Source organism: Anopheles merus, chromosome 3L (assembly GCF_017562075.2).
Source record: "Anopheles merus strain MAF chromosome 3L, AmerM5.1, whole genome shotgun sequence".
NCBI lineage: Eukaryota > Metazoa > Arthropoda > Insecta > Diptera > Culicidae > Anopheles > Anopheles merus.
In genome coordinates this window covers 34,003,278-34,029,995 of record NC_054085.1, presented here as the reverse complement: position 1 = coordinate 34,029,995, position 26,718 = coordinate 34,003,278, and the positions used below count along the sequence as shown (strand labels likewise).

General features: G+C 49.2%; 6 protein-coding genes across 7 annotated transcripts; 2 read left to right on the top strand and 4 right to left on the bottom strand.

Annotated features, from left to right (window-relative positions):
- Nucleotides 1–347: 347 nt before the first annotated feature.
- On the bottom strand, nt 348–6,448 carry LOC121598467. Its single transcript, XM_041925355.1, has 5 exons — nt 5,193–6,448; nt 1,765–1,957; nt 1,456–1,695; nt 1,184–1,346; nt 348–1,100 (listed from the first exon to the last, which is right to left on the bottom strand). Exons 1-5 carry the CDS (start codon nt 6,031–6,033, stop codon nt 951–953), a joined length of 1,587 nt encoding a protein of 528 aa, XP_041781289.1. The 5' UTR covers nt 6,034–6,448; the 3' UTR covers nt 348–950.
- Nucleotides 6,449–7,792: 1,344 nt separating this feature from the next.
- Nucleotides 7,793–10,773, bottom strand: LOC121598468 (epoxide hydrolase 3-like). The gene is made up of 5 exons (XM_041925357.1): nt 10,257–10,773; nt 10,062–10,186; nt 9,857–9,969; nt 8,365–8,533; nt 7,793–8,289 (listed from the first exon to the last, which is right to left on the bottom strand). The coding sequence occupies exons 1-5, from the start codon at nt 10,461–10,463 to the stop codon at nt 7,881–7,883; spliced, it is 1,023 nt and encodes a 340-aa protein (XP_041781291.1). The 5' UTR covers nt 10,464–10,773; the 3' UTR covers nt 7,793–7,880.
- Nucleotides 10,774–12,084: 1,311 nt separating this feature from the next.
- LOC121599404 (apyrase-like) lies at nt 12,085–14,488 on the bottom strand. Its single transcript, XM_041927186.1, has 6 exons — nt 14,302–14,488; nt 14,016–14,244; nt 13,749–13,949; nt 13,377–13,664; nt 12,950–13,307; nt 12,085–12,871 (listed from the first exon to the last, which is right to left on the bottom strand). Exons 1-6 carry the CDS (start codon nt 14,448–14,450, stop codon nt 12,420–12,422), a joined length of 1,677 nt encoding a protein of 558 aa, XP_041783120.1. The 5' UTR covers nt 14,451–14,488; the 3' UTR covers nt 12,085–12,419.
- On the top strand, nt 12,732–20,214 carry LOC121599406 (epoxide hydrolase 4-like). 2 transcript variants are annotated; one of them, XM_041927189.1, is made up of 4 exons: nt 12,732–12,905; nt 14,758–14,988; nt 15,058–16,053; nt 20,148–20,214. In XM_041927189.1, exons 2-4 carry the CDS (start codon nt 14,815–14,817, stop codon nt 20,169–20,171), a joined length of 1,194 nt encoding a protein of 397 aa, XP_041783123.1. In that variant the 5' UTR covers nt 12,732–12,905; nt 14,758–14,814; the 3' UTR covers nt 20,172–20,214. The 2 variants fall into 2 exon arrangements, with proteins under 2 accessions (XP_041783123.1, XP_041783122.1); XM_041927188.1 differs by lacking the exon at nt 12,732–12,905 and having other exon boundaries at nt 14,411–14,988.
- Nucleotides 16,150–18,047, bottom strand: LOC121599405. Its single transcript, XM_041927187.1, has 4 exons — nt 17,667–18,047; nt 17,273–17,601; nt 16,806–17,200; nt 16,150–16,735 (listed from the first exon to the last, which is right to left on the bottom strand). Exons 1-4 carry the CDS (start codon nt 17,940–17,942, stop codon nt 16,314–16,316), a joined length of 1,422 nt encoding a protein of 473 aa, XP_041783121.1. The 5' UTR covers nt 17,943–18,047; the 3' UTR covers nt 16,150–16,313.
- On the top strand, nt 19,701–26,701 carry LOC121599402 (glutamate receptor ionotropic, delta-2). The gene is made up of 5 exons (XM_041927183.1): nt 19,701–20,603; nt 21,606–22,128; nt 23,858–24,051; nt 24,622–24,923; nt 24,989–26,701. The coding sequence occupies exons 1-5, from the start codon at nt 20,247–20,249 to the stop codon at nt 25,584–25,586; spliced, it is 1,974 nt and encodes a 657-aa protein (XP_041783117.1). The 5' UTR covers nt 19,701–20,246; the 3' UTR covers nt 25,587–26,701.
- The last annotated feature ends 17 nt before the right edge of the window (nt 26,702–26,718 follow it).

Below are 26,718 nucleotides of genomic sequence, written 5' to 3'. Positions count from 1 at the left end.
GTGGACCTGGCTCCGTCACAGCACTGATCACGGACCTTTTCTTGTTCAGGAACTCATATAGTACCTATTTCGATCCAGCAACTAATATCCATACCCCACTGATAAAAGCGACTATTTGTAAATTTGACCTGAATATTCAGCGTAGAAATATAGTCCTCCAGGTTGTCTAGTCTAATGTCCGTTACAATAGTGTGTATAGCAGGTAGTAGGACTAGAATTGTATAGCAAAGTTCAATAAAATTTATTTGCATTTAATGGTAATCTGTTTTAAACTCAACCAATCTCTCCATACAAATGTGATATTGCAAGTACTCATCATAGACAAACACAAACACCTTAGCCCAGTATTAATGTCCCCTTTCGTTTATGGTGTACGAGAAATCAGAACATTCGCCTTAGCGTGATACATGGTTGTATGATAACAGTACAGCTTACAGATTAATTAATTGTCTCAATATCCTAATATCCTTCCGGCTAACTTGCAACGCCTCGACCGCGGAACCAGTGGAAATAACCACTTTCACCACCCACCCCACCCGCATCACGATTGCTATCATTTTGATTACACCACAACAATGATTATCAGTCGTTCCCAGTTTGCACTATCCCTCGCTAATCGCCACCACATGTCACACTCTACCCCACAGTACATCCTAATTTGGTTTTGCCCGTAAATGCTACCACAACCGCTTCCTGCTAGCTTCCCGTACGGTAATACTTTTAACTGATACGCACCTCAACTTCTTACTACGGTATGTATGTACTACATTAAATTTGCCCGCAAGCTCACGACTCCCCGAACGCACGCGAACGGGCTGTGTGACTCGCTACACACCACAGTGACATAAGCGTGATTATTGTTCAGTAACTCTTGGTTAGTACTTTGTGTGTCCCCTCCAGCCCAGGTAGTATGTACAGCACGCTGGAGTGTATGATACGTTTGCAATTTCCTACTGCAGTTGATACTTTTCCATCTCGAGCAGCTGGTCGTACAGATTATCCTGGTTCGGTAGAAAGCCCACGATCAGCCAGCCGAAGATGGCACCGACACTTCGGGCGATCGACAGTGCATTCCACACACTTAGTACCTTGTTCGTTTCCTGTTCGTTGGGAAGCATGGAGAGATGATCATGTATATTAGTATTAAGCGAAACTTCCCATTTCGAGCATATTCCTCACTTACCAATTCCTCTTCCCATACGGTGACATTTAGCGACGCGGTAACATACAATCGTTCGTCCATCGTGCCAGCCGACAGACTCAGTATGATCGTCATCACGTAGATCATGATGATGAAGATCGAACGGAACGAGATGTTCGTATCGCCTCCGTACGCAATGTCCATTCTACAAAAGTAAAGCAAATGGGGAAGAGCCGAAGTAATCGGATTAGTACAACTGCCACAAGCGTTAGTCACAAAAGCACGTGCCGTGGTGCATCCCTTTCTACACCTACCGATCGAATATCGAAACCATACAAACGATGGCCAAACAGTAGAACGTGTTGGCGTACACCTCGGCAAAGGCCGAGTAGTGGTGTATCGAGGCATCGACCCAATCGTACGGCTTGGTCGTGCAGATCAGCAGCAGATGGGCAAAGGCCAAGCCTCCGAGCAGACCGTGACAGACGGTCGAGAGAAGATGCCAGACGCGCTGCACCGCACAGGACAGATGTACCGATGTGCTTATCGTATGGCTGCAGGAGAGCGCGTTCGAGATGAGCGTTACGTCTTTCCGCTGTTTTCCAATTGCTCCAATTACTTACCTATTGCTTTCCGGGTCTCCTCCGATTAGTGCCCTAGACTTATGGTAGGAGTAGGTATTGTCAACTGGTCGATAACCGCTAGCAGTCTGTATGTACATCTTGTCGATACGCGTGGCCGCCGCCTCGGTCGTCGGCGAGACGACCGGTGTGAAGGGATTGTAGATCTCGCCATGGTAGCTCATCAGATCGTCCGCTAAGAAAGGGTGGAAAGATGATTGCAGAACCATTACAGACATGATAGTCAACATATGAAAATAACTAGAAATATATATTGTGGTTGTGTGGTCCTGTCAGGCTTCTGAGACTTATTAGTACCACGGAACTACAAAATCAAGTCCTTGATTCTGGGAAGGACGGTTTGGATGAGAATTGATGCCCGTCTGGCATTGTAGAAGCCGACCCATCTATACAATAGACCACCGGGTCGTCCCAGTATTGTGGCATTTATTGCGAATCAAACTTTTGCCAGCATTCTGTTCTGTCATTCTACAAGAGAATACCGAAATGATTCTTTAATTAGAAACCATCTCTGATTTTCTACGTAAGACGGATCCTACCCACAGCTAGGTTCTTAGATTAGCCTTAATCCTTGCCATACGAAGTGCAAAGTAAACCACAACACACACACACACAGCCGTGCCATATTTAGAGGCGAACAACGACTCGCAGCGTCTTATACGAGTTTTCCGTGCTAATCTCATTTTCCTTGCGTAAGCTCGAGAGAATGAAAGGGGACATCACATCCCCTACACAAACGCACACACATCTTCAGCGGAATTAATTACCTCCATCAGCTAATGCTCACGTGCCACGACCTGGGGTTGAAGGGAGGGGGGAGGGGAGCAAAACCAGTCTCGCGCCAAGTCGTAATCATGGCGTGTGCCTTCTTTATCATGGTCCTGTGTCCTTTCGCTTATCATACCCCTTGTGCCGGTAGGACCGAAGATAGGTCAGATCATTATTTTTCTTGCCTCGAATCTGCTCCGAAGCTTACAGTTTCATCGCCTACCGTAAGCCCTAACCCGTCGGGCCCTCCAAGCTTCGATCGCGGCTAAATGTCAACGGTGCTGCTGTGCCAAGCTTGTAAAGGTCACCGTCTGTGAGGGCGGAGCGGGCTAAAGTTCAAGGAACACAGTTATCATTGCGTTGGGAGCGAGAGATATCGTGTGTACGAATCGGTTCGGTCTCGGGAAAGATAAGTTAGATGATAAAGGGGGAAAAAAGGCTGTATGTGACAGGGGGGGGGGGGGGGGGGGGGTGAATAAGGTGGGCCAATAAATTTCGCTCCTTGCTGCTCCACACACAGCGACAGGGGAGTAAAGCTCCTTGTCTAAAGAATTTCATGCCCTCATGTTTCGCTGGGAAAACCCGAAAAGGTCAACACACAAATCTCGTGTTCAGAGCTCTTCTCTGAAAAGTGGTTCTAAAATGCAAAAGGGTAAAACTTGAACAATTTACCAACAAAAGTCTCATCCCAGCTCATCGATGGGTAGAAAGATCGCCTCGCCGCTATTTCGCCAAGATCCCAAAGTCAACAGGCAACGGTGTGGCAAAGTAATGGCGACACGTTGAATCTTTCAAAAGCTCCCTTCAAACCGAAAATAGCCGTAATCTTCTTGAGAGAACGTCACGTTCTTTCTATTTATTGGCCCAATCTAAGGATAACACACTCAAGGAAAAGACATCAAATCGAAGAATCAACTCGCTCCCTACCGGCTGGGTGTTCGCTGTTGCCTATTTTAGTACCGAAACACACACACAAACACACACTCGCCGAGGTTGTTTGTCCCGCTCGCCATTGAAAAGGGAGCCTCCGGTGGTCCGAAAAAGGAACAGTCCAACCAAAGCACCAAAGCCCCATTCGATGGCAGATGCTAAATTTGGACGCTCTCGGACGGTCAGAGATTCTGCTGGAGGAAGGCGGAGGACCGACTCCACCCTGAGTTTTTATTTCTTCTTATTTGAATGGAAGAATAACAAACGGAGCGACACAATAATATTGATAAAACCTTAACCAAGCGTCAAAAAAAAGAGAGAGAGAGAGAGAGAGAGAGAGAGAGAGAGAACGAGCGAACGTAGGGCGTTGTGACGTCATTGCGCCAGCGGTGCCCAACGAAAGCAGCCGGCACCAAGGGTACGTGCGCACTCCACACCACGAAACACTCCAACGGGGGGCTCCCCGGCATCCCAGATTTTCACGGATACATCGCCCACGGCACACACACACACACACGAAAGGGAAGGCAACATCGCATTGGGACATTCGGGAAGGCAGGATAACCTGTAGAGACGATATGACGTACCCAAAGAAAGGGGGTAGAACATGGCATTTCGATTGAGCGTTTGCGTTCTGTCAGATAAAATGTGACAGAAGGATATAGTCCGAGCGCGAGCAAAGGACAGGGGAGCAGAGATGATTGATTCAGAGGATCCGCAGGATTAAGGGTCTCCTATCGATTTGCTAACGCATTTGCCAGACCACCATTGCCATTGGCTCTTTCATCCGGGTATAACCGGTTTTTTGTAGAATTCCATTTTTTCTGGATACTTTAGGATTCTTCAAAAAATGAAAGGTATTTGGTAGTACATGAAATTGTAATCAACTTGAGAGCGTTATCCAATATTCCACACACCAAAACGATGCAAAAAATCTTGCCTGAGGAAGTTGCTGCTGTAATTTGTATTACGTGACCAAAGGTCACCCACCAAAGCAGCCCAAAAGCAAGGCCTGCGTGTCTGCGATTTCCTAATGTGCCTAATCTAATAAAGACCGCAACACGGTTACGAGTAATCTAGTGCTCGTTGGGAAAATCAACATTGAAGAATCCGTACAAGACGACGCTTTGTTGTGTTTACTAATACGCAATAAATCAGGAATTCCGTGCTAGAGGAGCCTACGCCTCGCTCGACGAATCTTAGCAAAGTGGCGGCGTATTAATAGAATTCCAAGAAACTCAGATTCGCGCTCACCCACGCGCGTGCTGCAAAGCAAATCCCGAATTACCACTCAGCCCTTTTGCTGGGAGGCGTCTTTTTTGCCCGTACAAGCTAAGGGCTCTGTGTGGTTCTACCTTCACACACACACACACACACACACACACGCGCGCGCGTACATCACTGTTGGAAAATCGAAATCGAGGTGCCGCCAACACAAAACGCCCTGTTGGTTCGTTCGCTCTCTTTCGCTTACTCGTTTTCTCTCTCGCTCTCTTCGTCCAGTAGCCGCTTTTCCTTGGTAACCGGGTCCGGCTGACTTGCCTGTAAACATCCTAACAAACCCAACAAAAAAAACGGTCGAACGATTCTAATTATAGCCCAACGGTAACGCTCTCCTTCTTTCTCTTTCTCTCTCTCTCTCTCGCGCTCTGTTCCCTTACGCTGAACGAGACTTTTTCCGGGTTTTGGACAAGCGACGCAATGGTACCTACCGTGGGTCCTGCCACCCGACCGGTGGTCCGGCTGCTGCGGCTGGTGCTGCTTTCGCTCCCGCTGCGACTTCGTCTTCCGGTGGACGCGCCGATCCTCGAGCGGTTCCGGTATCTCCAGATCACCCGACAGGGACGCATCGTTAAAGTCCGAGCACTGCTTCAGGTAGCGCATCAGCGTTTCGTTCGCCTGCCGGACCTCCATCTCGCCCGCGGCCAGTATCTTGCGCTCCCGGCGCCGACGCGACTCCGACTTGCTGCGCTTTCGCCGCGGGCTCTTCTCCAGTTGGCTGCTCCGGGTGCTGCTGCGGGTGCTGCGCTGGGCCGGGCTCTTCTGCGGATCGGACAGCGACTGCACCTTCAGCTGGCGGTCCATGTAGCCGAGGATGCCCTTCTGCAGCTTGTCGGCCGGCGGGCCCGCTGCCGGCTCCTCACTAGCGACCGGTGGCGCTTGTTCCGCCACTAGCTCGGTCGTTACGATGGCAGGGGAGTTGCTGCGTGGCGTTTGGGACACCCGCGACAGTGCACCACTATCGGGCACGGTCATTCCCGTGACGCTGCCGCTCGCATTCGTTGTAGTGCTGCTCGCTCCACTGTGCTCCGGTGTGTCCGGTCGACGTACGGTGCGAGATGCAGCGGTGGTTCTATTTTTAGATGTTCCGTCAGCCATCGCCATCTCCTGGTCGGGCGACCGCTGGGAGGGCACATCGTCTATCCCGCGCGCCTCCGACTGCTCCAACTGCTCCAACCGTTGGGGAGTCGCACTGCGCCTTGCACGGGAACTCCGATGCCTCGAGCTCGAGCTGCCAGCCTTCGTCTGGTGAACGCGTGCCGTCGTCTCCATCGCTCACGGCCACGGTGGAAAAGGGCTATTGACCACAACAAACACCCAAACCAGCACTGTGGAAACACGGAACACCAGGACACACGGAGCAGAGGTCTTTCGGATTGGTATGAGGCCCACTCTCAACATCCAGCACAAGCTAGGCGTTTCGTGGTTGCATCACTGAACAGGGACGAGTGGGCAGACAAATCGGAAAACCAACACACAAACACACACACACACACACTCAAAAAAGGGAGCACAAGGGAAAGGAAACGAGGGGAACCTGTCGGGACCTGAGGCCACCCGCACTCTCTGTCTCTGAGTCGCGTCCTGTGTGCACTGCTGGTACACTGTCCGGAACCGACTGTCAGAACCTTCTGTTCGCTTGGCCAGGCGAAAATGGTCCTGCTTTGCGATTACAACAACTCGTGGTCGTCGTGTCGTCGGCAAGTGTGTGCAACTATTGCGTAGTGCTGACTTCGTCGGATGCCAGTTGCTTCGGCCATGCGCACTGCGCACCAATCCTTTGGTGCACTCACACAACAACCGAGGCGCTATCGATCCGCGTGCCTAGCAGGGCGAAACGAAAACAACGCCACCCTGTGCCCATGTCCATGTTCCTTTCCCACAACCCGTGTGTTTGGAAGCTATCAATGCGTTTGCCATCCTTCTCCTTCGATGTGTAGTAGCGGTAAAAGGATAATGGCGCTGACGTGGTGACGTTTGCTGAACGCAAATGCTGAAGAAGTCTCGGACGGCTTCCCCCTCCAGGTGGCGAAGATACCAAAAAGGCTTTTGTAGCGCGCGCTACCTAGCCGTTACTATGGAGAGTGACAGAGCGCATTTTACTATCGAGGCAGCAGTGCTACTATGATTTAATGAATAGCTTTGTTTGTTTGGTTTTTGATGTTGCCTTTATTTTCCAAGAACTTTGTAGTACACGAACGCGACGGACGTAACATTTGGACTTGTTTCTGTCCTGCCTCCTCTGCATGATAGGGTCGTTTTGCTATTCCAGCATAACTGCAGCGTCTTGCTGACTTCCTCCGAGTCCTTCCACTCCCGCTGGGCTGCTTCAAGTCCTGACTCAGCACTGGCGCTTCTTGCTGTAGTGCGCTATGTATAAAGACCCGGGCAGAATCGAATGAATGAACCGTAGTAAAAACCGGAGAGTGTTCTCACCCCAACCCGCCTGCCCTGCTCAACCCATTCAATCTGTGACTTTCGGTAGCTTTGTGTGTGTGTGTGTGTGTGTGTGAGAGAGAGGAAAAGGGACACTCGGCATGCAGCTGAAGCGAGTCCTTTCGTCCCGTATGACGTCAGCTTCGGCTGATGACGTCAATCGCGGCTCGGACGTGACCGAGACAAGCTCCGTCGTTAACAGCCACAGCAGTTGGCCATCCGGTAGATCCGGTGTGGCGAGAGGAGTGGGAGATAAGGTGGATGATTCGGCTAAAAGTGGGGATGGGGAAACCGCACTTACATCGTGGGAATCTTTTCTTTGTTGTTCTCGGTCTCGTGCACCATGTTTCGGAAATCGTGTGAACTTTTTCGCCCCAGGTCCCACCCACCCATCCAGCCCACGCGTCATGGTTAATCATTTTCACACTGCAGCAGAATGTGAGCGTGTTGTGTGTGTGTGTGTATGCATATCAGCTTTTTCCATCTTTGCCGGCAGTAAAATGCCGGTGGAGATAACCACGTTCACTGGGAAGAGCGTAGAGGGAGTTATTTCTAAAGGAAGAGCATTAAAAAATGGAGTAAAAGTTACATGATATCTTTCTTAGCAGTATTTGTTTCTATTTTAAAAAAAACCACTACAAAGAAAACCCCCCAAAACCCACCCACAATGAGCTACACAGAGCTTAGCTCTTGGACAGAAATTCTCGCATGACCTGGTTGACCAGCTCCGGGTTGTGCTGCTGCAGGAAGTGATCGACACCGGGCACGACGCGGAACTCCAGATTCTCAAACTCCTGCTGCATCAGCGGTCCCGACTCCTTCGAGATGTACAGATCCTTCTCGCCGATCAGGTACAGCCCGGGGGCGAACGTTTTCGGGCGCGGTGGCATCTGCCGCCTCGTGAAGAAGCGGAAATTCTGGCGATAGTAGTTGATCGGGTACGTCATGGCGTGCGGTTTGGAGAACGTGTACTTGAACGCCTCGATCACGTCCGGTCCGCCGTGGTGGCGGAACACCACCTCGAACAGGTGGAAGTCCATCAGGCGCACGAAGAACTCCGGCAGCCAGGGCATTTGGTAGAAGAAGATGTACCTTGAGAAGAGGAGATTAAGGAGGGTGGGATTAGGGCTTTAAGGATGACGATGGAGCTCCACAAGCGCTACTTACCAGGACATCTTGAACTGGGTTTTGCTGGTGGAGAACAGCTTCCGGGCAATCTTCTGCGAGGGTGCGTCCATCATGATGTAACGCTCGACCATCTCCATGTGCTTGGTGATGAAGTGCCATCCAATCACTGCGCCCCAGTCGTGCGCAACGAGGGTAAACTTTTGACGACCTTTGACAAGCAACAGTGGACGTGTTAGTTAGCTGCTTCGCAAGATCTTGCCAAGTAAGTCATGTCTGGAAGGTATGCTTCACCCATGGCACTATTTTTACGACTCTTGTGACCTACCCCATCGACTCCAATCACGCTCAGATGTGGCCTTCAGTCTTTAGCTAATATCTATTAAAATCTAAAAACCTATTCCATCGACCCATCACAGTAGTACACCAAAACCCCCCATACGCAGAGATCCCATACGCGGATAGTTGCGCATTCATGTAGCTTCGGCGGTGACTCACGGCCTTGGCAGCGAATGGTCACTGCGATAAAAGTGGGCAACTAGCCGGCGCTGCCAGTGGGTCAGGAGCAGGTAATCGATGCTGAATCGTGGACCTAAAACCCCTCCATCCATCAACCTTATCGCTCGCAAGGGCTTAGCGTCTATTCAATCTGTCCCCAGCTGGTTTGTATAGATTTGTTGGCATCCGCAACGGCCCAAGGTGAAGGTTAAACGATCAATTTAATGTTTTTTTGTCCTTCCGGCTATTGGAAACAGTTGTCCAAGAGCTATGTTTCAAGCAGAAACTCGATCAGAGGCGTATTTTGTTACGAAATTAATTGCTGCCCGCGGGATTCGGGAGTAACGGTAACGCCTGTTAACATGATGTTGTACAAACTCTCTTTCTTCTTTTTATCTATCTCTCTGTCCCCCTCTCTTTGGTTTAAAAAAGGTATCTCCATTCGCTGTGGCAAGCAAATAAGTCCTCCAAATAGTTTCCAATCACACCTTTAAAATCAACACCAACGAAACCAAATTACCATGCCCACACTAATGTCGGCTGTCCAAAAACTGTTGGAAGATCACAACAAACAACAACAACAACAACAGCAACCAAAACAATACATGAACATCATCACTATTGACTGTTGCATAATGTCCCATCTCGACGCCAAAACGACCCCGCTCGGTGCTCACACAACGTGTAAACAAAACCGCGACGGTCCCGTTCGACGCCCGACTCCAATCCAATCGGAAGCCGGTTCCGTCTGTCACCAATGGCAACGTCATCGTGTTGTATTTCACAATCACTAGGCGACGGACGCGAGCGCGCGCGCGCCAGAGAGAGTGGCGCGCGCAAATGATCAAGCACGAATCAGCTGCGCGGTACTGCGCCCCGGGTCTCTCTATTATCTATTGGAAGCGTGGCTTATCACGGACCTGTAAGTGTGTGTGTGTGTGTGTGGCATCATTCATAATATGCATGTCATGCACAACGGTGCCGAACTTTGGCCAGGTAACAGTATCGTCAATCACTTAGCGCCTGTTCGACTTACCTAACTGTCGCACCAGGCACCGGATGTCCTCGGTCATGTTGTCGATCCGGTAGGCGTATTGGTATTGGGGCTTCTCGGTGTCACCGTACCCGCGCATATCCAGCGCCACCACCCTGGGAACAAAGTCGCGATCGGTGAAATTAACTTCATTAAACCAAGATCAAGATCAGGAGCTTGTGGTGCCAGGGCCGCCGGAACCACCTACCAGTAATCTTTGGAGAACTCCTTCAGCTGATGGCGCCACGAGAACCAAAACTCGGGAAAGCCGTGCACGAGCACCATGAGCGGTTTGCTGCGATCTCCATTCTCCACGAAATGTATCCGTATGCCCTGCGGGGTCCGAAAGCAGCCATCGTAAGACTCATCGATCGTTCGAACTCACACGCTCAAGGTTACTTACGTTCGCATTCTGGTACTTATCGGTGCCGTACTCGTGATTGCGCAAACATTCCGGCGCCACCGGCCGCTCCTTTGTGGCCCAAAATTTGGTGTGCGGTTTGGTGACGAGCAGCACCAGCAGACCGAACAGCACCCGGCAGCTGTAGAACAGGCACAGCGCGTACGACACCACAAACTGGATCGACTCGCGGACGTAGTACTGGATCATCGTGCCACACGAACGCACCCGGCCGGGATTTGGGTTTGGGGACCTAACTTACTTGTTCACACAATCCGCACCAGCGGCAAACGACACTTTCTGCGCGATGTGTGTGTGATGTACGCGGACCGCGGCGACGCACTGCGCGAGCGCAAACGGCAAATCTGCTGCGAGTCTCACGGACACGGACGCCGCTCTCGTTTGCTCTCCTTCCGCCCGGTCCCGCACCAAGCCGCGTGCGATAAGGGCAGGGGCGCGATTGTGTAGTGGGACCGCGACACGCTGTCGAGGGAATGAACCCCTCCTACAGTGAGCGCTAACTGAAGCGAGCGCGTTGGCAGGCGAGCACGTGGAACTCGTTTTGCGTGCGTGTAAGGGTTTTTATGGATCAAAAGACGCTAGAATAAATTAGGCATCGCGCATGCTAATGAGGCGGCGGCCTTCCATTCTGAGCCGGGAAGGCGGATGCTGTTCGATTTTGATACTCTTTTTTGTTAATTATGTTTTAGCATCATTCGTATTAAATTACATATTTGGCTGATTTGTACGCATGTTCTTATTCTAATATTACGATTCATATTTTTTTATATATTTTTTAAAGTATAACCTATGCTATTTTCGCACCAGTTACTGTAGCGACAGTACAGCGATACAATTGAAGTTATTTTTGTATGGGTGAAGCCCAACGGCGGTTAAGAGAAGGCAAATTCACCTCGTCACTCATATCGCTACTCGCGCAAACTAAATTACGTCCGTCCCTTGGGTGGGATATAAACCGCCCTATCTCTCTCTCTCTCTCTCTCTCTCTCTCTCTCTCTCTCTCTCTCTCTCTCTCTCTCTCTCTCTCTCTCTCTCTCTCTCTCTCTCTCTCTCTCTGGCGATGCTTCACCACCATTGTAATTACAGTGCTCGCGGTTGGCAGTAGCCAGCCAGCATCATGCTGGCAATGGGAAGATGAGCATGATTGTCATATCGTGACCTCACGTCAGCGATGCTCGAACGGTATTGCTAACGGCCGGCCAAATCCTCCCGGCTGCCGATCGATCGATGATGATTGTATGCAGCTGATGCAGCTAACTGCGTTTACGATTTCCCGCCATAAGTGGCAGAAGAGTGAAAAAGTGAATTAGCAGTGGCTAGTGGCTACGGTTGGAGGGTGATTGTGCGGTTAAAAGTACGGACTGGGTGAAGAAAACGGTTTGGAGCATTAACATGAATCGATGGAACAGTCTTACTTGCTAGGAAATAGAGCTCAAGTGGCTGTTATATCGTAAACAAAAGGGGAAAAATATGATCTAAAACGAACAAATAAGGTAATTCATTACTTATGATAAGACAAAAAAAGTAGAAACTCTTACGCTTATGGTTAACTAGAGCATTTCGACAGGAAAAACTGATAATTGACCGCTTTTATTAATGTTTAAGATTTTAATTAATAATTTTTAATCTTTTGTTCTGGAAAGCAATGAAATAGATGAAAAATTTCCCGTAATTTAACGTAAATTTGAATATTAAATATCATTTGACATCTAACAAACTGTCCACATTGCATGAAAAAGCTAATAAAAGCGATTCATCGGTGTACCTTTCATCCCGTTAAAAAAAGTAACATAAAGAGAAACTAGTCAAAGATGTTGTTCAATTCTCAATCGGCTTTCCCACAGCGCGATCAGCAATTTACTGAACAAATGTTGATTTAATCGGCAATACCGAGCTAGCAGCAAAACGGCCAGCTTCTATTGAAATGCTCCACTCAAACAATGCGGCATATTTATTTGCTATTTATACAGCTGTGTGTCTGTTCACGTGCATGATGTAATCGCGACGCTTGGTACAGCTTTTTAGCTGGAAGAAATACTCCCTTAGTCTGCTTTTTATGTGATTTTTTTTTCTACATTTTATAAATGATTTTTTCACTAAAATCCAAATGCTTTTTGAAGGGTAATTTTCCTTACACCTTTACTGCTACGATTTGACCGTACCGTTCAGTATCATTCTCCCCCCGACGAGATTGCTTTCGTTCACCACCTTCAGCTTCTTCAGATACTGGATGAACGTATCAGAATCGAGCGGACCGATCTGCCGCTCCGATCGCTCCAACGCCCACCGGAATCCATCCTTACCGGTGGCAATGAACGACATCGTCACCACCCGATAGCTTGCGGTGCGATTCAACGGTTCGTAGCTTACACCATCGTTCAGGTTGCGCACATCGATCGACAGTACCCGACCGTACGGCGCACGATCGAGATCGGCCACCACGCGCATTCCCGCCACCTGGGCCACGTTCAGCCGCTTCACGCTGTCCCACACGAGCGAGTGCTCGACGAGCTGCCACAGTGCGTCACCGCGCAGCGTCAGCAGATCGACCGTGTTCGAGAACGGGCTCGCACCGATCGCTTCTTCATTCGTGATGTCTGTTGATGGTGATGGAAAAATATGCGCGAAAGAGTGAGTAAAAACAAATAGAAGTCTTACCTTACCCCCTTACGCACCGCCTTTCGGTATTGGAGATCGGAAGTTTCCCGCATTGATGATCGCTACGGGATGGAAGGTATGGTTGGTGTAGTAATCGGCAATGGCATCCGCCACCAAACATCCCAGACTACACTCGCCCAGCCGACAGGTTGCCTGCACCAGATCGACCGTAGTTTGGGCAATCTTGGTTGCACCGTAAGCTTCCACCTGTCTGCGGTACGGTGCAAGAATGCGCAGTGCCACCGGACTTTGCGGCACACTGTTGGACAGATAGACGGGGAACCCTTCCCAGTGTTGCACTTCGCCTTGCGCATCGAAGTACGTCGTCAACCGGCCTACATACTTACCGTAGGCATACGCTTGCACAATTAGAATCTTTTTTTGAAAACGGATAATTAGAATATGCATAAGACCTGCTGAATCCCACAGTTATCCCATCAATACCTTTCGCCCATTCGCATTGCTCACAACCACAGGATAGTCGCCCAGGATGGTGTCTTGCTGGTTGTGCGGTTTGCTGGACGCGTTCGGAAACAGAAACGAATGCGAATGGCCACCAATGATTACGTCCACATCGTCACCCGCTTCCAGCGCGATACGCTTGTCCACCTCCAGGCCACAGTGCGACAGTACGAGGATGATGTTCACGTCCCGCTTCTTCAGGGCGGCTGCTTCTTCGCGTACCGCTGCCACCGAGTCGGAGAACGTGATGCTTTCGGTGTTGGAAAGTTCCTACCAATGAGATGAAGATGGATAACTCTGGTGCATAGTTCTGAACGATTCTGAGATTAGAAGTCATCACTGAAGGACACTTACATGCGTTTTGTCCGCAATCACACCTATAATGCCAATCGATCGTCCCTTTCGCTCGATAGTAACGGATCGTGGCAAGGCTGGGAATGGATCCGTAGAGCGGATCAGGTTCGTCGCTACCGTTTGAATGTCTTTCTTTGCCAGTGCGCTCAGGTACGGCCTCAAACCCTTCAGTCCATCATCGAACTCATGATTGCCAAGTGTCTGTTGGAAGAAAGCTCCCAAAAGTTGCAATCAATGCTGTGTGAGTCTTTACAACAACCCGCCTACCATCGCATCTGGATGCAGCAGCTTGATGAATCGTGCCACCACCCGCCACCGGTGATAGTTGTACCAGATCGTACCCTGGAAGTTGTCGCCCACGTTGAAGAACAGTGCATTGCGGTGGCGCTTTCTCAGCTCCTGCACCGTGTGAAATACGCGCGCAATGCCCGCAATGCAGGTGTCGCCTTCCTCCGCCGCCTTGCACTTGGACGATCGTTCCGAGGTTTCTGCAAATCTGCCAAACCAAAATCACCGTTATTACAGCTCCAGCGCTTCTCCGCCATCCAATTACCTCGCGTGAAGATCGTTCATGTGTATGATCGTTAGTGGAAACAGCTCCTCTAGCTGGCGTTGATCGGGCGGCAGGTGATCCGTCGCACTGCACCGCTGCATCGAAGCAACGCAAGCCAGCGTACCGATTAGCAGCAGCACTTTCGCCATCACGCTTCGCAGAGATTACCCTCTCCCCGAGATGTTGGCTTATATATCGCCATCATCTTCACACTTTCCTCGCACCACACACACACACAGAGTGCAAACACGGAGAACAAATTGTGGAACAAACTGTATTTATTGCTGGTAAATAACCTTTCCCAGCACAACCATGGGCCGGTGGTGGCATAATCGCATAATCAATTAGATGCACCACGGTACAAACCCTTCCAAGTGCAGTTTGCGTGCGACAACCGATCAGTACATTTGGATGCATTAATTTTCCCACCCAATTGGCGCTCTCCCCCAACCACAGAACCACAGCCTCCCAATATAAACGAAACGCCAAACCGTGCACTACTCTTTATCGGTAATGGATCAATTAGCGTTCGGTTGTGTGCGGCGCGCGGTGCTCGTTTGTGCGGCGTTCTTTCTGCGACTAATCCGATGGCTGCAGGCGTCGTACTGGGTTCCCAATGCGAGACCACATCCACCCGACACGCTGAACCACAGCAAATGGGGCACTCATCGGTACATTACTGTGCAGGTAAGCAGTTTTCTCAACGATGATTGGCTTCCGCTGTAATCAGTGTACCATTCCGTTTGCCTCCAACAGAACATTAAGCTACACTACGTGGAGCAAGGGTCGAGCAGCAAACCGTTGATGCTGTTTCTGCACGGTTTGCCCGATTTCTGGTACAGCTGGCGCTACCAAATGCACGAGTTTTCGAAAGACTACTGGACGGTGGCGCTCGACCTGCCTGGCATGGGACGCTCGGAACCACCGGCACACAGCGTCACCTACAAGCTCAGCAATCTGGCCCGGCTCGTCTGCTCGCTCATCACCGCCCTTGGCAAGTCGGAATGCGTACTGGTGGGGAATGGAGCCGGCTCCATCCTTGGCTGGCACATCGTCAATCAATACCCGGATAGGGTATCACGCTACGTACTGCTCGGCGTGCCCTCGGAAGCGATCCTGCAGCAGCTGTACCAGCGTGGAGCCATTCCTATAGCAACACTGCTGAGGTCTGCCTTCCTGCTCTACGCCGGAGAGCTCCCTACACTTCTCGCACGCACCGATGACTACGCCATGTTTAACGACCTGCTCGGTCCGGGCGCAAAACCTCAAGATCTGGAAGCGTACAAGTACACGTTCGCACAACCGGCGGCACTGGGACACGCGTTGGCTGCATTTCGGGAGAATTTCGCCGACTTCTTCCTGGAGGAGTACGAGTACCGGGTACGCAAACCGGCCAACACACCGGGATTGTTCCTGTTCCGGGAGGAGGATTGCTTCGGACAAACGCCCGAAGAGTACATGAGTCTTCTCACGGATGCTTACGAGCCGTTGGAGACACGGTTTGTGGCACGGGTGGGTCGCTTCATGCATCAAGATGATCCTAAAACGGTGAACAAGTTGATTGGGGAGTTTCTTGGGATGAATGTGACACGACCTAAGCGTCCACTCGGTGACGGTCCAGAGAAGCAGGTGATTGTGAAGGAAGTTTGTGGGAATTGTCATGAAAATGCTCACAGGAAGCCAGCAGAAGCGCATCATGAAAAATGTGTCGAGAATTGTGATGGACAGGCGCATCGATATGTCTTCGATAAGGTAAGAATTCCCATTTGCTCTTAGATTAGGCCCCAAGAAAGAATATTCAGACTTATGAGAGAATACATCTGATCAACTCAACTTCCAACCTTCACAACACAACTCGCGTACTAAACCGGGGGTGCTTTATTTCAACCAAAGAACGAAAAACAAACAAACATTGCATCTACTGCTACCTCTACCGCTTAACCGCACGTAATGAAACTTTCTACAATCAAATTCAAACCCCTCCACACATGGCATTGCGAGGCGGTTCCGCTCTAGTCCTCATCGTGCAGCTGCCGCAAAATTAGCATTTGCTCTTGTTCGCGTATCGTTTCGCGCGTTTGCAACGATCGCTGGCGCCATAGGCGTGCGGCACGCAACAAGCTCTGCGGGTCGTTGTCATCGTCCGGTTCGGTGGCGGACACGGCCGTCCGATGCTGCTGCTGCTGCTGCTGCTGTTGGCCACGCGACGTCTCACCCTGACCGATTACGCCGAGCTCCAGATCGACCACCTTCTGGGGCAATCGGTCGGGGAAATCTTTCGCAAACGACGATGATGATTCGGAGCTGCTCACGCTGGAGCAGGAGGTGGATTCGCCCCATGCGGTACGCTGACGGCGGCGACGCCGGGCCTTTGTGATGACACTGCCCACTACCGGTTCGCCCGAGGTGAGCTGGGCTTTGATCTTCACTGGATCTGGAGAGAGGGGGAGTTAAATTTTGACTCGACTTTTTGTATGAAACCCGCTTGGGGAAGAAGTGCCTACCAGCCGTTGAAGGACGTTGCTGATCCAGTAGCTCCACCGTAACACGTCGCTCCACGGAAGCGGACGTTATGGGACGTCGCAGTACACTAGCCCCTGGAGGGTGTGGTACATCTTCCCTTGCACTCGCTGCCACAGGCCCTTCCCAGCGACCCCGCTGCACATCCTCACTGCTTCCCGAGCTGGACGATCGATAGTCGGAGCTGGATAGGTCCGTATCATCGTTCGCCAGCTCCCGACACTGCGTATCGTTCAGACACCGCAGCTGGGGAATGTTGGTACGCAGCACGTGCCAGAAGGAGGGATCATCTGCGACAAAGTTTTCCCTCAGATCCAACACTTCCAGCTTTTCGCAGAGCGCTAGAAAGGTGACACTGCCCACGTCGGTGATACGATTGCTGTGGAAAAAGAAGTTCCTAGTCTCTGAAAAAAGGTCCTGAAAAGTGTTACCAACGACTACCGCTGCTTACCCTTTGAGGCTAATTTTCTTAATGTTGATCAGATTCGTGCACGGTCCCACCTCTTGGATCAGATTGTAGTCGGCCACCAGCTCCTCGAGCGATTCTAGCCCCGTGGTCCCGTCCAGATGCTTCAGGCTGCACCGGGACACGTTCAGGTAGCGCAGAAACGTCATATCACAGCCGAGATCGCGCAAGGTCATCACGATGCTGCCCTCCAGGATGAGGGACCGTAGCTGCGGTATGAAGCACGGTATCCGCTGCAGGCTGGTCATGTGCGAGATGACCTTCAGCTTGATCTCGCTCACCGTCGCCAGCTCCTGGGTGCCAGCGGCCTGGCGCTGTAAAAAAGCGTATCTCCCATCAAAGAAGGCACTGGCACTGGGTTTCCCCCAGCACCACCTACCAGCAGCTCCTCAATCGTCGGTTCGGCGGGTATAACTATCGGGAAGTAGCGTTGGGGCGCGGGCACGAACGATGGTTCCAGCGGCGCAATACGGGCCACTGGGCGGTAACGCGTCGCGTTCAGCATGTTCCGTATCGCCACAAAGTGTCCCCCGCCGTGCTCGTGTGGTCCACTTTCCTGAAGCTCCCCGACCGACGGTTGCCGGGATCTGGGCGCTGACGAGGAGGAGGACCCAGGGCGCTGGTACTCATCCAGTGGGATCTGTTCTTCCGGCATTCCGGCCAACCACACAAACCACTGCACACTGCTTAAAGGTCCGAAACAAAGAACGCACCACACAACTGTGCGCCTGGAATATTCCACACGAAAATGGGAAGGACCTAAGCGCGAACTAAACAACCGTCCCCGGTTACCATGGGTACCATGGGAAATGGTTGGTTGGTCCGGGGAGGGTTTTTTTGCATTTGGTGGTGGTGGTGGTTAGGTGGTGTGAGTGTTTTGGAAAACAAAACAAGGAGGCAAAAAATTGATTTGTACTGAGTAGGCCGTTCCAATGTCCTTTCCTCGTTTGTGCGCTGGCTGCGCGAGGGTTCGTAATAACTCAAACAACGCGTAATATTGAGCACGTTTCGTCCTTGAACTAAAGGTGGGATGGGAGGGCGATTTGCGACGATGCCGTTGTGCATTGCATTCGATTGCTTTTATTTTTGCAACCACTGTAATGCAATTTTAGGGAGTCGCTGGTAAGGAGGAAAAAACGTGCTCCAGAAAATATATTAATTGTATTTTTTTCTTTTATTTCTCATTACATCAAAAAGAGTGCTCTCCTATCGCTTGATCTCTTTGTGTTTCCCTTTTAGCCGTTTATTATCTAATAAACGCTACAAAACAAAACTCATTTACATGATGTACAAATTGTGCAATAATTATTATGCATAACCAATTGTGGACCTGGCTCCACCGCCCTTGGGTGGGGTATCTTCCAATGCTTTTCAAAGTTGCACTCTGCACAACATATCGATGCATCCAGCCTGGTTCAATTATCCGCTCCTTACGGCTTCACCCTCTAAAACCGCCCCGACCCATCGGTAGTCGCATCATATCGCTGCCCGGATTGCATGCCGCTAATGGTTGGTTGATCCACGTGACACGTGACCACCACGGCTGTGATCACCTAATGGCAGTCAGGTAGAAAGCAGCAAAAAAAAACAAAACGGGCAACAAAAAAGCTCACCTTATGACACAGTAACACAGTCAAACTGGGACCCCCGTTTTGACCCCGCTGGTGCCACCGTCGCGTATCAATAGCTGTGATGCCATTTATATGGCAACAAATTATACATAATCCAAAACAAATCTAAATGCATTTCCTTTTTGTTTTTGTTTCGTAGTTGCTATCGTAAGAATGCATTCAAATTGCGTTGAGCGAGCTTCTGGAGTGATAAGATCTTGTCCCTTTTTGTAGTGTCCCCTTCCCTCTCCACAGGCCACATTGATTGCGACCTTGCAGGTTCTAGAACCAATCATGGGAAATTGCCTTGAACAGTTTGCAGCAAAGATTAAATTTTGATGGAAATGAGATTTCTACAGAACTCTGGTTTTAATAAATTATCATGAAGTAAAAGTATTGAAACCCCTCGGTAAACCCACGCGCTCGAATCGATATCGCCATTGCGCGTATATCATTGTGGTACGATCTCTCTCGTCCACAATCGACTTCCCATATCAGCCCCCCTCCATTTGTACGAAACAAATCAGGACATTGCGGTTGTGTGTACCAACGACTGCGCCCTTCTGCCCGACTGTGCCAGTGCACACAGGTGCGATCGAAATGGTTCAATAAATAAAATTATTATGAAATTATTCTTCCCAATCACGGTCCCTTCCTGCCGTGCAACACAGCACAGGAAACAACAACAACAAAGCTCACGGACACATGACACACACACCCTCCCGTACGCCATGAGTGAGTTTCGTGCTGTGTGGTCATATGGGTTTTTTTGTATTTGAAGTCAACTCGATCCGGCATGCGATACGAGTACGACGACAGGCCCGTGTCTGGGCCAGTCAATCGGTGACTTTCGACGGAAGCGAACACACACGCCAACGCCCTGCAAACGGGGGCTCAACACACACACACACATATTGAGGCTGTCCCCGACCCGAAAGCCACTAGTGGGACTTGCCGAGCGTTAAGCGTGCTCGGGCGAGGAATTCTTCTTCCCTTTTAGTTCTGTGCCACGTTGTGCTTTTGCGTTTGTGATTGATTTAAATTGGCTGTTTTTGTTGCGCAGCATCGTTTTGAGCTTTTCTACTTTGTTTGAAGATCTCGCATCGTAGCCCTGCATTTTCCCCGCTTCGATCCCTTTTCGCTATTCGTTGCACTGTTTTTCCCACTGCTTCTTCGCCTTAACTTTCGCTACCTACTTCATTTCACTGTGTTGCGTTTGTATCCTTGCGTGGTGGTTTGGCGCCGTTTAGTCTCTCTGTTCTTCGAGCACGTAATCGTAATCCTTCCCGTACGCGAGTGAACTAAACACGGACCGGCACACGTTGCGAAAATGTGTATCCTTCGCCCGGATGGTACGATTCCCTGTGATGATGATGATGATGGTGCGTTTTGTTAAGCCGTGCGCAAGAAGTTGCCGTGCGCTGTGTCGTGCCGAGCGATGGCCAAAGGATCGTGGCGATCCGCACCGACGGCGTTACGGAATGACGGCGACGGTTGCTGTGGCCCTGGCGATGGTGATAGTAGTGGCCACCGCTCAACCCGGCGTGGTGGATGCTCAGGGTATTGCACCGGTCGAGTGGGATGGTAATGAGACGACGGAGTACTACCAGCTGGAGATGAATGCGAGTGCGGAGGTGAAGGAGCGTGAAATACAGGAACTGCGACGCCGGTTGGCTGGCACAACGTTGCGTGTCACCACACTGCAGGTGAGTGTGTGTGTGTGTGTGTGTGAAAAGGTGTTTGAGTTCCGAGCAAAATGGAAACCAATAACAGCTGTTGTCTTTCGAGAAGAATGGGTAGAATGGGCATAGAACATGGTTGTCCAAGAAAGCTGTGATAAGGTTGTTTAGTGATTGTTAGGAATTAAAAGGGGTTGTACACTTCAGAGAATAGTTATAGCTAAGCTTTAAGGACATACATATTGAACATAATCTTATACCTCCTGCCTGAACAATAACGCCTGATGAGTTGCCTGAGAATAGCTTGAAGCAGTTTGCGCACAGAAAATTTTTGGATTTTAATTTATAGTAAGGAGAAACAGGATGTCTAGGTATTCTGTTTGCTAGATACGACGGCTACAACCCAAGACCGTCAACGAATCTCTTCACAACTAATAAGTCTCGGAAGCCGTTACAGGCCGTCATGTCAGTGTGTAGGTCGTTACGCCTAAAAAAGGGACATTTTGTCGTTCTCTTTTACAACAATCTTCAAGAAAATGGCAAGGTATCGATTACGTTAGGTCAAGTTTTCTAATCAGAAAAATTGAGAATAATCTGGCACAGCCACAGGGTCTGATCTTAGGACATTAAATCGAACAAACTAGTTCCGCATTGAAGACTGATACTGTCGGTGATGTAGATATCAAATGAATATCGTCTGAGTGGGCTGAGAATGATTAAAATGGCGATTTTTAGACATTCAACATAAGGTTTTTGGCCACAAGATACTTGACTATAAGTTAAAGGTAATGCACTGGGCATAGACTAGCTGAAAATGATCCTCTTCCATTGGGTTTTTGGTGCAATTCACCTATAACAGATCATATACAACTGTTCGTACAATTCATCCTCTTAGCTTTAGCTCTTGGATTACTCAAAAGACCCTGAAGTCTATGTTAAAAGCCTATTAAAACATCCTAAAATTACGTTTTCTCTCTCTCTTTCTCTCTATCTCTCTCTGTCTCTCCCTCCCCCCCCCCGTGTACCCAGGACTGGCCCCTTAGCTACACCGTCAAGATCAACGGTACGTACATCGGGGCGGGCGTTGCCTTCGAGCTGCTCGAGTTTCTGATGGAAAAGTTCAACTTCACCTACGAGCTGGTAATGCCGGAGCAGAACATTGTCGGCTCGACCAACGATATGGCCGGCAGTGTGCTGCAGCTGCTCACCAACGGTACCGCCGATATGGCCGTCTCCTTTCTGCCCATCCTGGCCGACGCTCGGCAGCACATCCGCTACTCGACCGGGCTGGACGAGGGCGAATGGATCATGATCATGGTGCGCCCGATGGAATCGGCCAGCGGGTCCGGTCTGCTCGCACCCTTCAATCGGGACGTGTGGATACTGATCCTGGTGTCCCTCCTGGCGGTCGGCCCGATCATCTACGGGCTGCTGATACTGCGCCACCGGCTCACGAGGGATAAGGAGCAGATCATCTACACCCTGCCGCACTGCGTGTGGTTCGTGTACGGTGCACTGATGAAGCAGGGCAGCACCTTGTCACCAACGGGAGGTAAGCGTGCAACAGGGCGACCCTGTTGACACGGACATACAGCATTAAAAAGTACTAGGTACCAAAAGGAAAGGTCATTGGGTGGGTGTGTGCGCGCCACCTGAATCAACAGTGCAATCGATGGAATGCACCATTCCGTTCCGTTCGATATGATTGCATCGATTATTGTTGTTTGTGCCGCGTTGCAATTGGCATTGGGGTCTCAATATCACGTACCTACACCATCAATATTACAGACTGTAAACATGGGTTACGGTGGGTTGTAAAGACGATTATGGGTCCCCCAACCATGACCAAGGAATCGGTTACACGTCCATCGGTCGGGCAGGCTGGCAAGCAAACGGCAATGAACAGTTGCAGAACGAAAACAATAATTTGTGCATGATTATTTTATCATTTACGAACGTTCTGATTCGACGGACGAATGGGAATTACAGCATTATGATGGACGATGCAAGCAATAGCTCACAATGTCAAGGAATGTAAACGCATGTTGCTTTCAATATTAAATAGGACGTAAAATTGCGATCATGATCTTTACATAGAGTGATCATTACCTTTGAAGAAATAGAGGATGGTTTTGCGCTAAGGATCGTTTGATCAAGTCTGCCGAGCAGTAGAAAACATGACACTTTCATCTAGGTGGCTGTGACATTTCTGAAAATGAGAACGTTTCCGTAGAAGATCGAGTTTGCAAGGATTGTTGAATGTTTGAATATCATCTGTGATCTTCTAGAGCCAAAGGCCCAACGATTATTCCAAGATTAATCCCATCACTTCAAGATTTTTAACTGATGTTAAACCAATGCTGGTTATGGAAACGTTCTCGAATTCATTCCGGTTCAGAAATTGATTCTCAATCTGAAACTATTCCTTACAGGAGTTGGCATTAGATCCTGAACTACTTCATGGTTGAGCTGAATCCTGACTTATTCCGGTTCACTATTACACTTGCACTATTACCGCAATATTTCCGGATTTGCAATAGATATTGAACCTGTCCTGGTACTGGCAATTACATCATCCCCAGGACTTCAGTTCTATTCCAGGAACTTTTGGAATATCTTGTTAGCAGATCGTGAACCTTTTGATCCTGGAACTGGTTCCTGACTTATCCTGGTTCACGCTTGACATCATTCTCCCAGAACTGATCACAGATTTATCCTAATGAAGGAATTTGACTACTATAGCTCGATCCTATTCCTGTTATTGTGTTAGAACCTATGCTGGTTCTGTAGTAGTTATCAATACTATGCCATTATATGAACTTAATACAGTGAAACCTCTCTTATTTGACACCTCTCCAATTTGACAAAGCCCTCTTATTTGAACATTTTTAAAAGTCCCTTCATTTTCAGTACATTTTTGTCCCTCTTATTTGGAAAACCTCTCAAATCTGTATCCCTCTTATTTGTGTATGGTGTTGCCATGGTTATTGCATGATGTATGCTCAAATTGGCGAATCTGTTCGCAGTTTCCTATAGGAACAGTTAAGGCTGGATACTAAATGTTCTGTCTTCTTCTTGTTTGTTCGGACCTTTCATTCACTTTCAACCTCTGTAATTTGAAAACCCCTCTTATTCGACAGTCCCATCGCCTCTCAAATAAGAGAGGGTTCACTGTACATCAGGAAAATTCAAAGATTGTTGATATCAAATTATTGTAAGTTTTAAGCTTCTCTTCCGTGTCTCTCTCTCTCTCTCTCCACTCTCCTAATTCCTCCCAAAAGACTCCACCCGTATACTGTTCGCCAGCTGGTGGATATTCATCACGATCCTGACCTCCTTCTACACCGCCAACTTGACCGCCTTCCTTACGCTTTCGAAGTTCACGCTCCCAATCAACAATGCGGAGGACGTGCGCCGCAAGGAGAAACAGTTCGTCACAATCCGGGGCGGTGCGATCGAGTACGCAATCAAAAACGTAAGTAATGCGTTCAATATTTCAAGTATAATAACCTCGTCTTCCCCGTTTTGGGAGCTTCAAACATCGTTTTTTTTTCTTTTGGTCACTTTGCTTTGTTGGTCATCGTCGTCGCCATACATAATTGGTCAGTTTGTAGGCTCGGGTTACTGTGAGGTGAGCACGCTCGTGTACTAAATTATGCATTGAACGTAGAAATACTTCCCCCTTTCCGTCACGGAAATCACGCTGACCACACAAACGACATCAGATTACATGCACGGTGGCATTCAAAATCTCATTATTTTTGGTTATCCTGCCCTGACTGAGCAAGTCCTGTTTCACCCCGTCCACACAGCAATCACTGTTTGATTAATGGTACCATGCACCATACATCAAATAATCGTGCTAGTACACACCCGGTCCCGGTGCGGACAGGTGTGAAAACAAATCATTCACATGTTTGCACACTAAGCGCTACCCCATATTATGGCTCCCTTTTCCACCCCTTGTTGGGTGGCTCATTAGGGCGTGTTACCCTCTGTAACTGTTTGATTGATACCTAATGGACCTTTTTCCTCTCTTTTCTAGCGCGATGAAGCACTGAACGCACTGAGCGTGCTGATCGACAAGCGGCTGGTCGACTTTACCACCAACGTAAACGACAGCGATACGCTCGCGGACAAGGTGGCCAAACAGAACTACGTATTTGTGCGGGACCGTCCCGCGATCGATCACATGATCTATGCGGACTATCTGGTGCGGCGTAAGATTAATCCCGAAAACGAGCGCGTCCACTGTCCGTACGCAACGGCGACGACACCGTTCCTGAAGCGCAACCGGGCCTTTGGCTACCCTCCGAACACCGAGTGGAATCGCATCTTCGATCCAGAGTATGTGGGGAAGACCTTTCAGCTAATAAATCACATTCTAACGCGCATCCTCTCATTGTCGGCAGGTTGCTCAAAATGGTGGAAGGTGGTATCGTCAAGTACAAGCTGCACGATCGCCTGCCGAAGGCCGAAATCTGTCCCCAGAATTTGGGTGGCACGGAGCGTCAGCTGAAGAACCGCGATCTCGTCATGACGTACTTCGTCATGGTGACCGGGTTCGTGACGTCGATCGTTGTGTTTGCCAGCGAGCTCGGATTCCGCTACCTGAACCAGCGCAAACTGAACGAACAGCTGGCACAGCAGCAGCAGCAGCAGCAGGACCAACAGCCAACGTCCAAGAAGCTTGCCACGGAGCGCATCTCCTATCTGGGGAAGCAGTTCACTACGGGCGATTCGCCACCGCCACCGTACGCGGAAGTGTTTAGCCGCCATCAGCAGCAGCAGCAGCAGCTCGGTGTGCTCGGGGACAGCGAGCGGACGGGTAAGCTGTTTGATGATGGGAGCGGGGGCCTGTATGGGGCCGGTGGTGCTGGCGGTGCTAACCGGCAGATGATCAACGGCCGGGACTATATGGTGGTACGGGAAAAGAATGGGCTCGGTTCGCGGCTCATACCGATGCGGGCACCATCGGCGGCCATCTTTCACTACACGTATGCCAACTGAGGTGTGGTTCAAATGCACGAAACGAATCATTTAATAGCCATCAATTATTTCACGGCACACGCACAGGGAAATTGATTATTTTCTTTGAAAAACCCTACATGAGTGAGTGTGTTTTGTGTGTTGCTGTGAGATGAGGAGTTTCATTTGCAATAGAAAATACAAAACCTACTTTCCGTTTAATAATGTTGTTATGCGCAAATATGCCGTATTCCATAGCTGACAGGTAAATTCCTCTTTAATTTCATTGATGAAACATTGAATTTTACAATTTACATGAAATAATAAACCATTTTACAATGCACTTTATGCACCAATATAGTGTGTGAGAATGCACCGGGCAAAACAGCTGACAAACGAAGGTATTTATGTATCACTAATTAAGCACCGTGTGTGTGAGGAGAGAGTTTGTGTGTGAATTATATGAAAAAAACCAAACCAAATGGTGCAAATTCTATAAACATTATAAAGCTTGAAATTGTTAGCCTTTGTATGATGGATCTCAGATCCGAGCATTCGCAAAAAGTAGTTTGCAACAAAACGGTAAAGAGTGTGTTACATCTATATCCCCATTAAATGTTCATATAACGGATTATTGGTTCAATTTTACGTGCAATGTATCAAAAAGTGATACCAAAAATGAAGAAAAAAAAGCGGTTTTGCAGGAGAATACGTTGAGGATAGCTGAGTTTCACGTGACTGGTGAACTAGAAGTCTAGAAGATTAGCGACAGCTTTAGAAGCTTTTTTTGAATACAAAACTATGCATCTGAGGGAAGTTACATTAAATTGACGACTTAACATTGAGTGAGTTTGTGGAGATGTTTACATTGGACGAGGAATGCGTCAGCATATGGAATGTGGCATATTGTTGCAGCAAATATAACACACAGTTTCAAATTTGAGCTAAACAAATGTTGCAAAAAATGGATTTTAATATTAAACTGTCAAGCTTCTTTTCCACCCTCCTTATAGCAACCACAAGCACAACATCATAAAGCCATTTAAAAAAAAACAGTATTATAGACCACTAAACAACAAAGAAACTGGGAAAATAAAGAGCAATATTGACTGCTTCTTTCTGTTGCCCTCCTCTCCCCCCACCTCCCTTTTTCTGTTTGTAAATGCAACCATCT

Bases quoted from the DNA above. Each gene is read 5' to 3' on its own strand.
- LOC121598467 (XM_041925355.1), bottom strand. From the start codon at position 6,033: ATGGAGACGACGGCACGCGTTCACCAGACGAAGGCTGGCAGCTCGAGC. The intron at 1,696-1,764 runs GTAAGTAATTGG...GCTCTCCTGCAG, and splicing joins GGAGACCCGGAAAGCAATAG to CCATACGATAAGCACATCGG. The intron at 1,101-1,183 runs GTAAGTGAGGAA...CCCAACGAACAG, and splicing joins CCGTATGGGAAGAGGAATTG to GAAACGAACAAGGTACTAAG.
- LOC121598468 (XM_041925357.1), bottom strand. From the start codon at position 10,463: ATGATCCAGTACTACGTCCGCGAGTCGATCCAGTTTGTGGTGTCGTAC. The intron at 10,187-10,256 runs GTAAGTAACCTT...CGGACCCCGCAG, and splicing joins ATAAGTACCAGAATGCGAAC to GGCATACGGATACATTTCGT. The intron at 8,290-8,364 runs GTAAGTAGCGCT...CCTCTTCTCAAG, and splicing joins ACCCAGTTCAAGATGTCCTG to GTACATCTTCTTCTACCAAA.
- LOC121599404 (XM_041927186.1), bottom strand. From the start codon at position 14,450: ATGGCGAAAGTGCTGCTGCTAATCGGTACGCTGGCTTGCGTTGCTTCG. The intron at 13,950-14,015 runs GTAGGCGGGTTG...TTCTTCCAACAG, and splicing joins TGCTGCATCCAGATGCGATG to ACACTTGGCAATCATGAGTT. The intron at 13,665-13,748 runs GTAAGTGTCCTT...TCTCATTGGTAG, and splicing joins TGATTGCGGACAAAACGCAT to GAACTTTCCAACACCGAAAG.
- LOC121599406 (XM_041927189.1), top strand. From the start codon at position 14,815: ATGGATCAATTAGCGTTCGGTTGTGTGCGGCGCGCGGTGCTCGTTTGT. The intron at 14,989-15,057 runs GTAAGCAGTTTT...TGCCTCCAACAG, and splicing joins ATCGGTACATTACTGTGCAG to AACATTAAGCTACACTACGT. The intron at 16,054-20,147 runs GTAAGAATTCCC...GGCGCCGTTTAG, and splicing joins ATCGATATGTCTTCGATAAG to TCTCTCTGTTCTTCGAGCAC.
- LOC121599405 (XM_041927187.1), bottom strand. From the start codon at position 17,942: ATGCCGGAAGAACAGATCCCACTGGATGAGTACCAGCGCCCTGGGTCC. The intron at 17,201-17,272 runs GTAAGCAGCGGT...CTTTTTCCACAG, and splicing joins AAGAAAATTAGCCTCAAAGG to CAATCGTATCACCGACGTGG. The intron at 16,736-16,805 runs GTAGGCACTTCT...CCCTCTCTCCAG, and splicing joins GCAACGTCCTTCAACGGCTG to ATCCAGTGAAGATCAAAGCC.
- LOC121599402 (XM_041927183.1), top strand. From the start codon at position 20,247: ATGGTACGATTCCCTGTGATGATGATGATGATGGTGCGTTTTGTTAAG. The intron at 24,052-24,621 runs GTAAGTAATGCG...TCTCTTTTCTAG, and splicing joins TCGAGTACGCAATCAAAAAC to CGCGATGAAGCACTGAACGC. The intron at 24,924-24,988 runs GTATGTGGGGAA...CATTGTCGGCAG, and splicing joins AATCGCATCTTCGATCCAGA to GTTGCTCAAAATGGTGGAAG.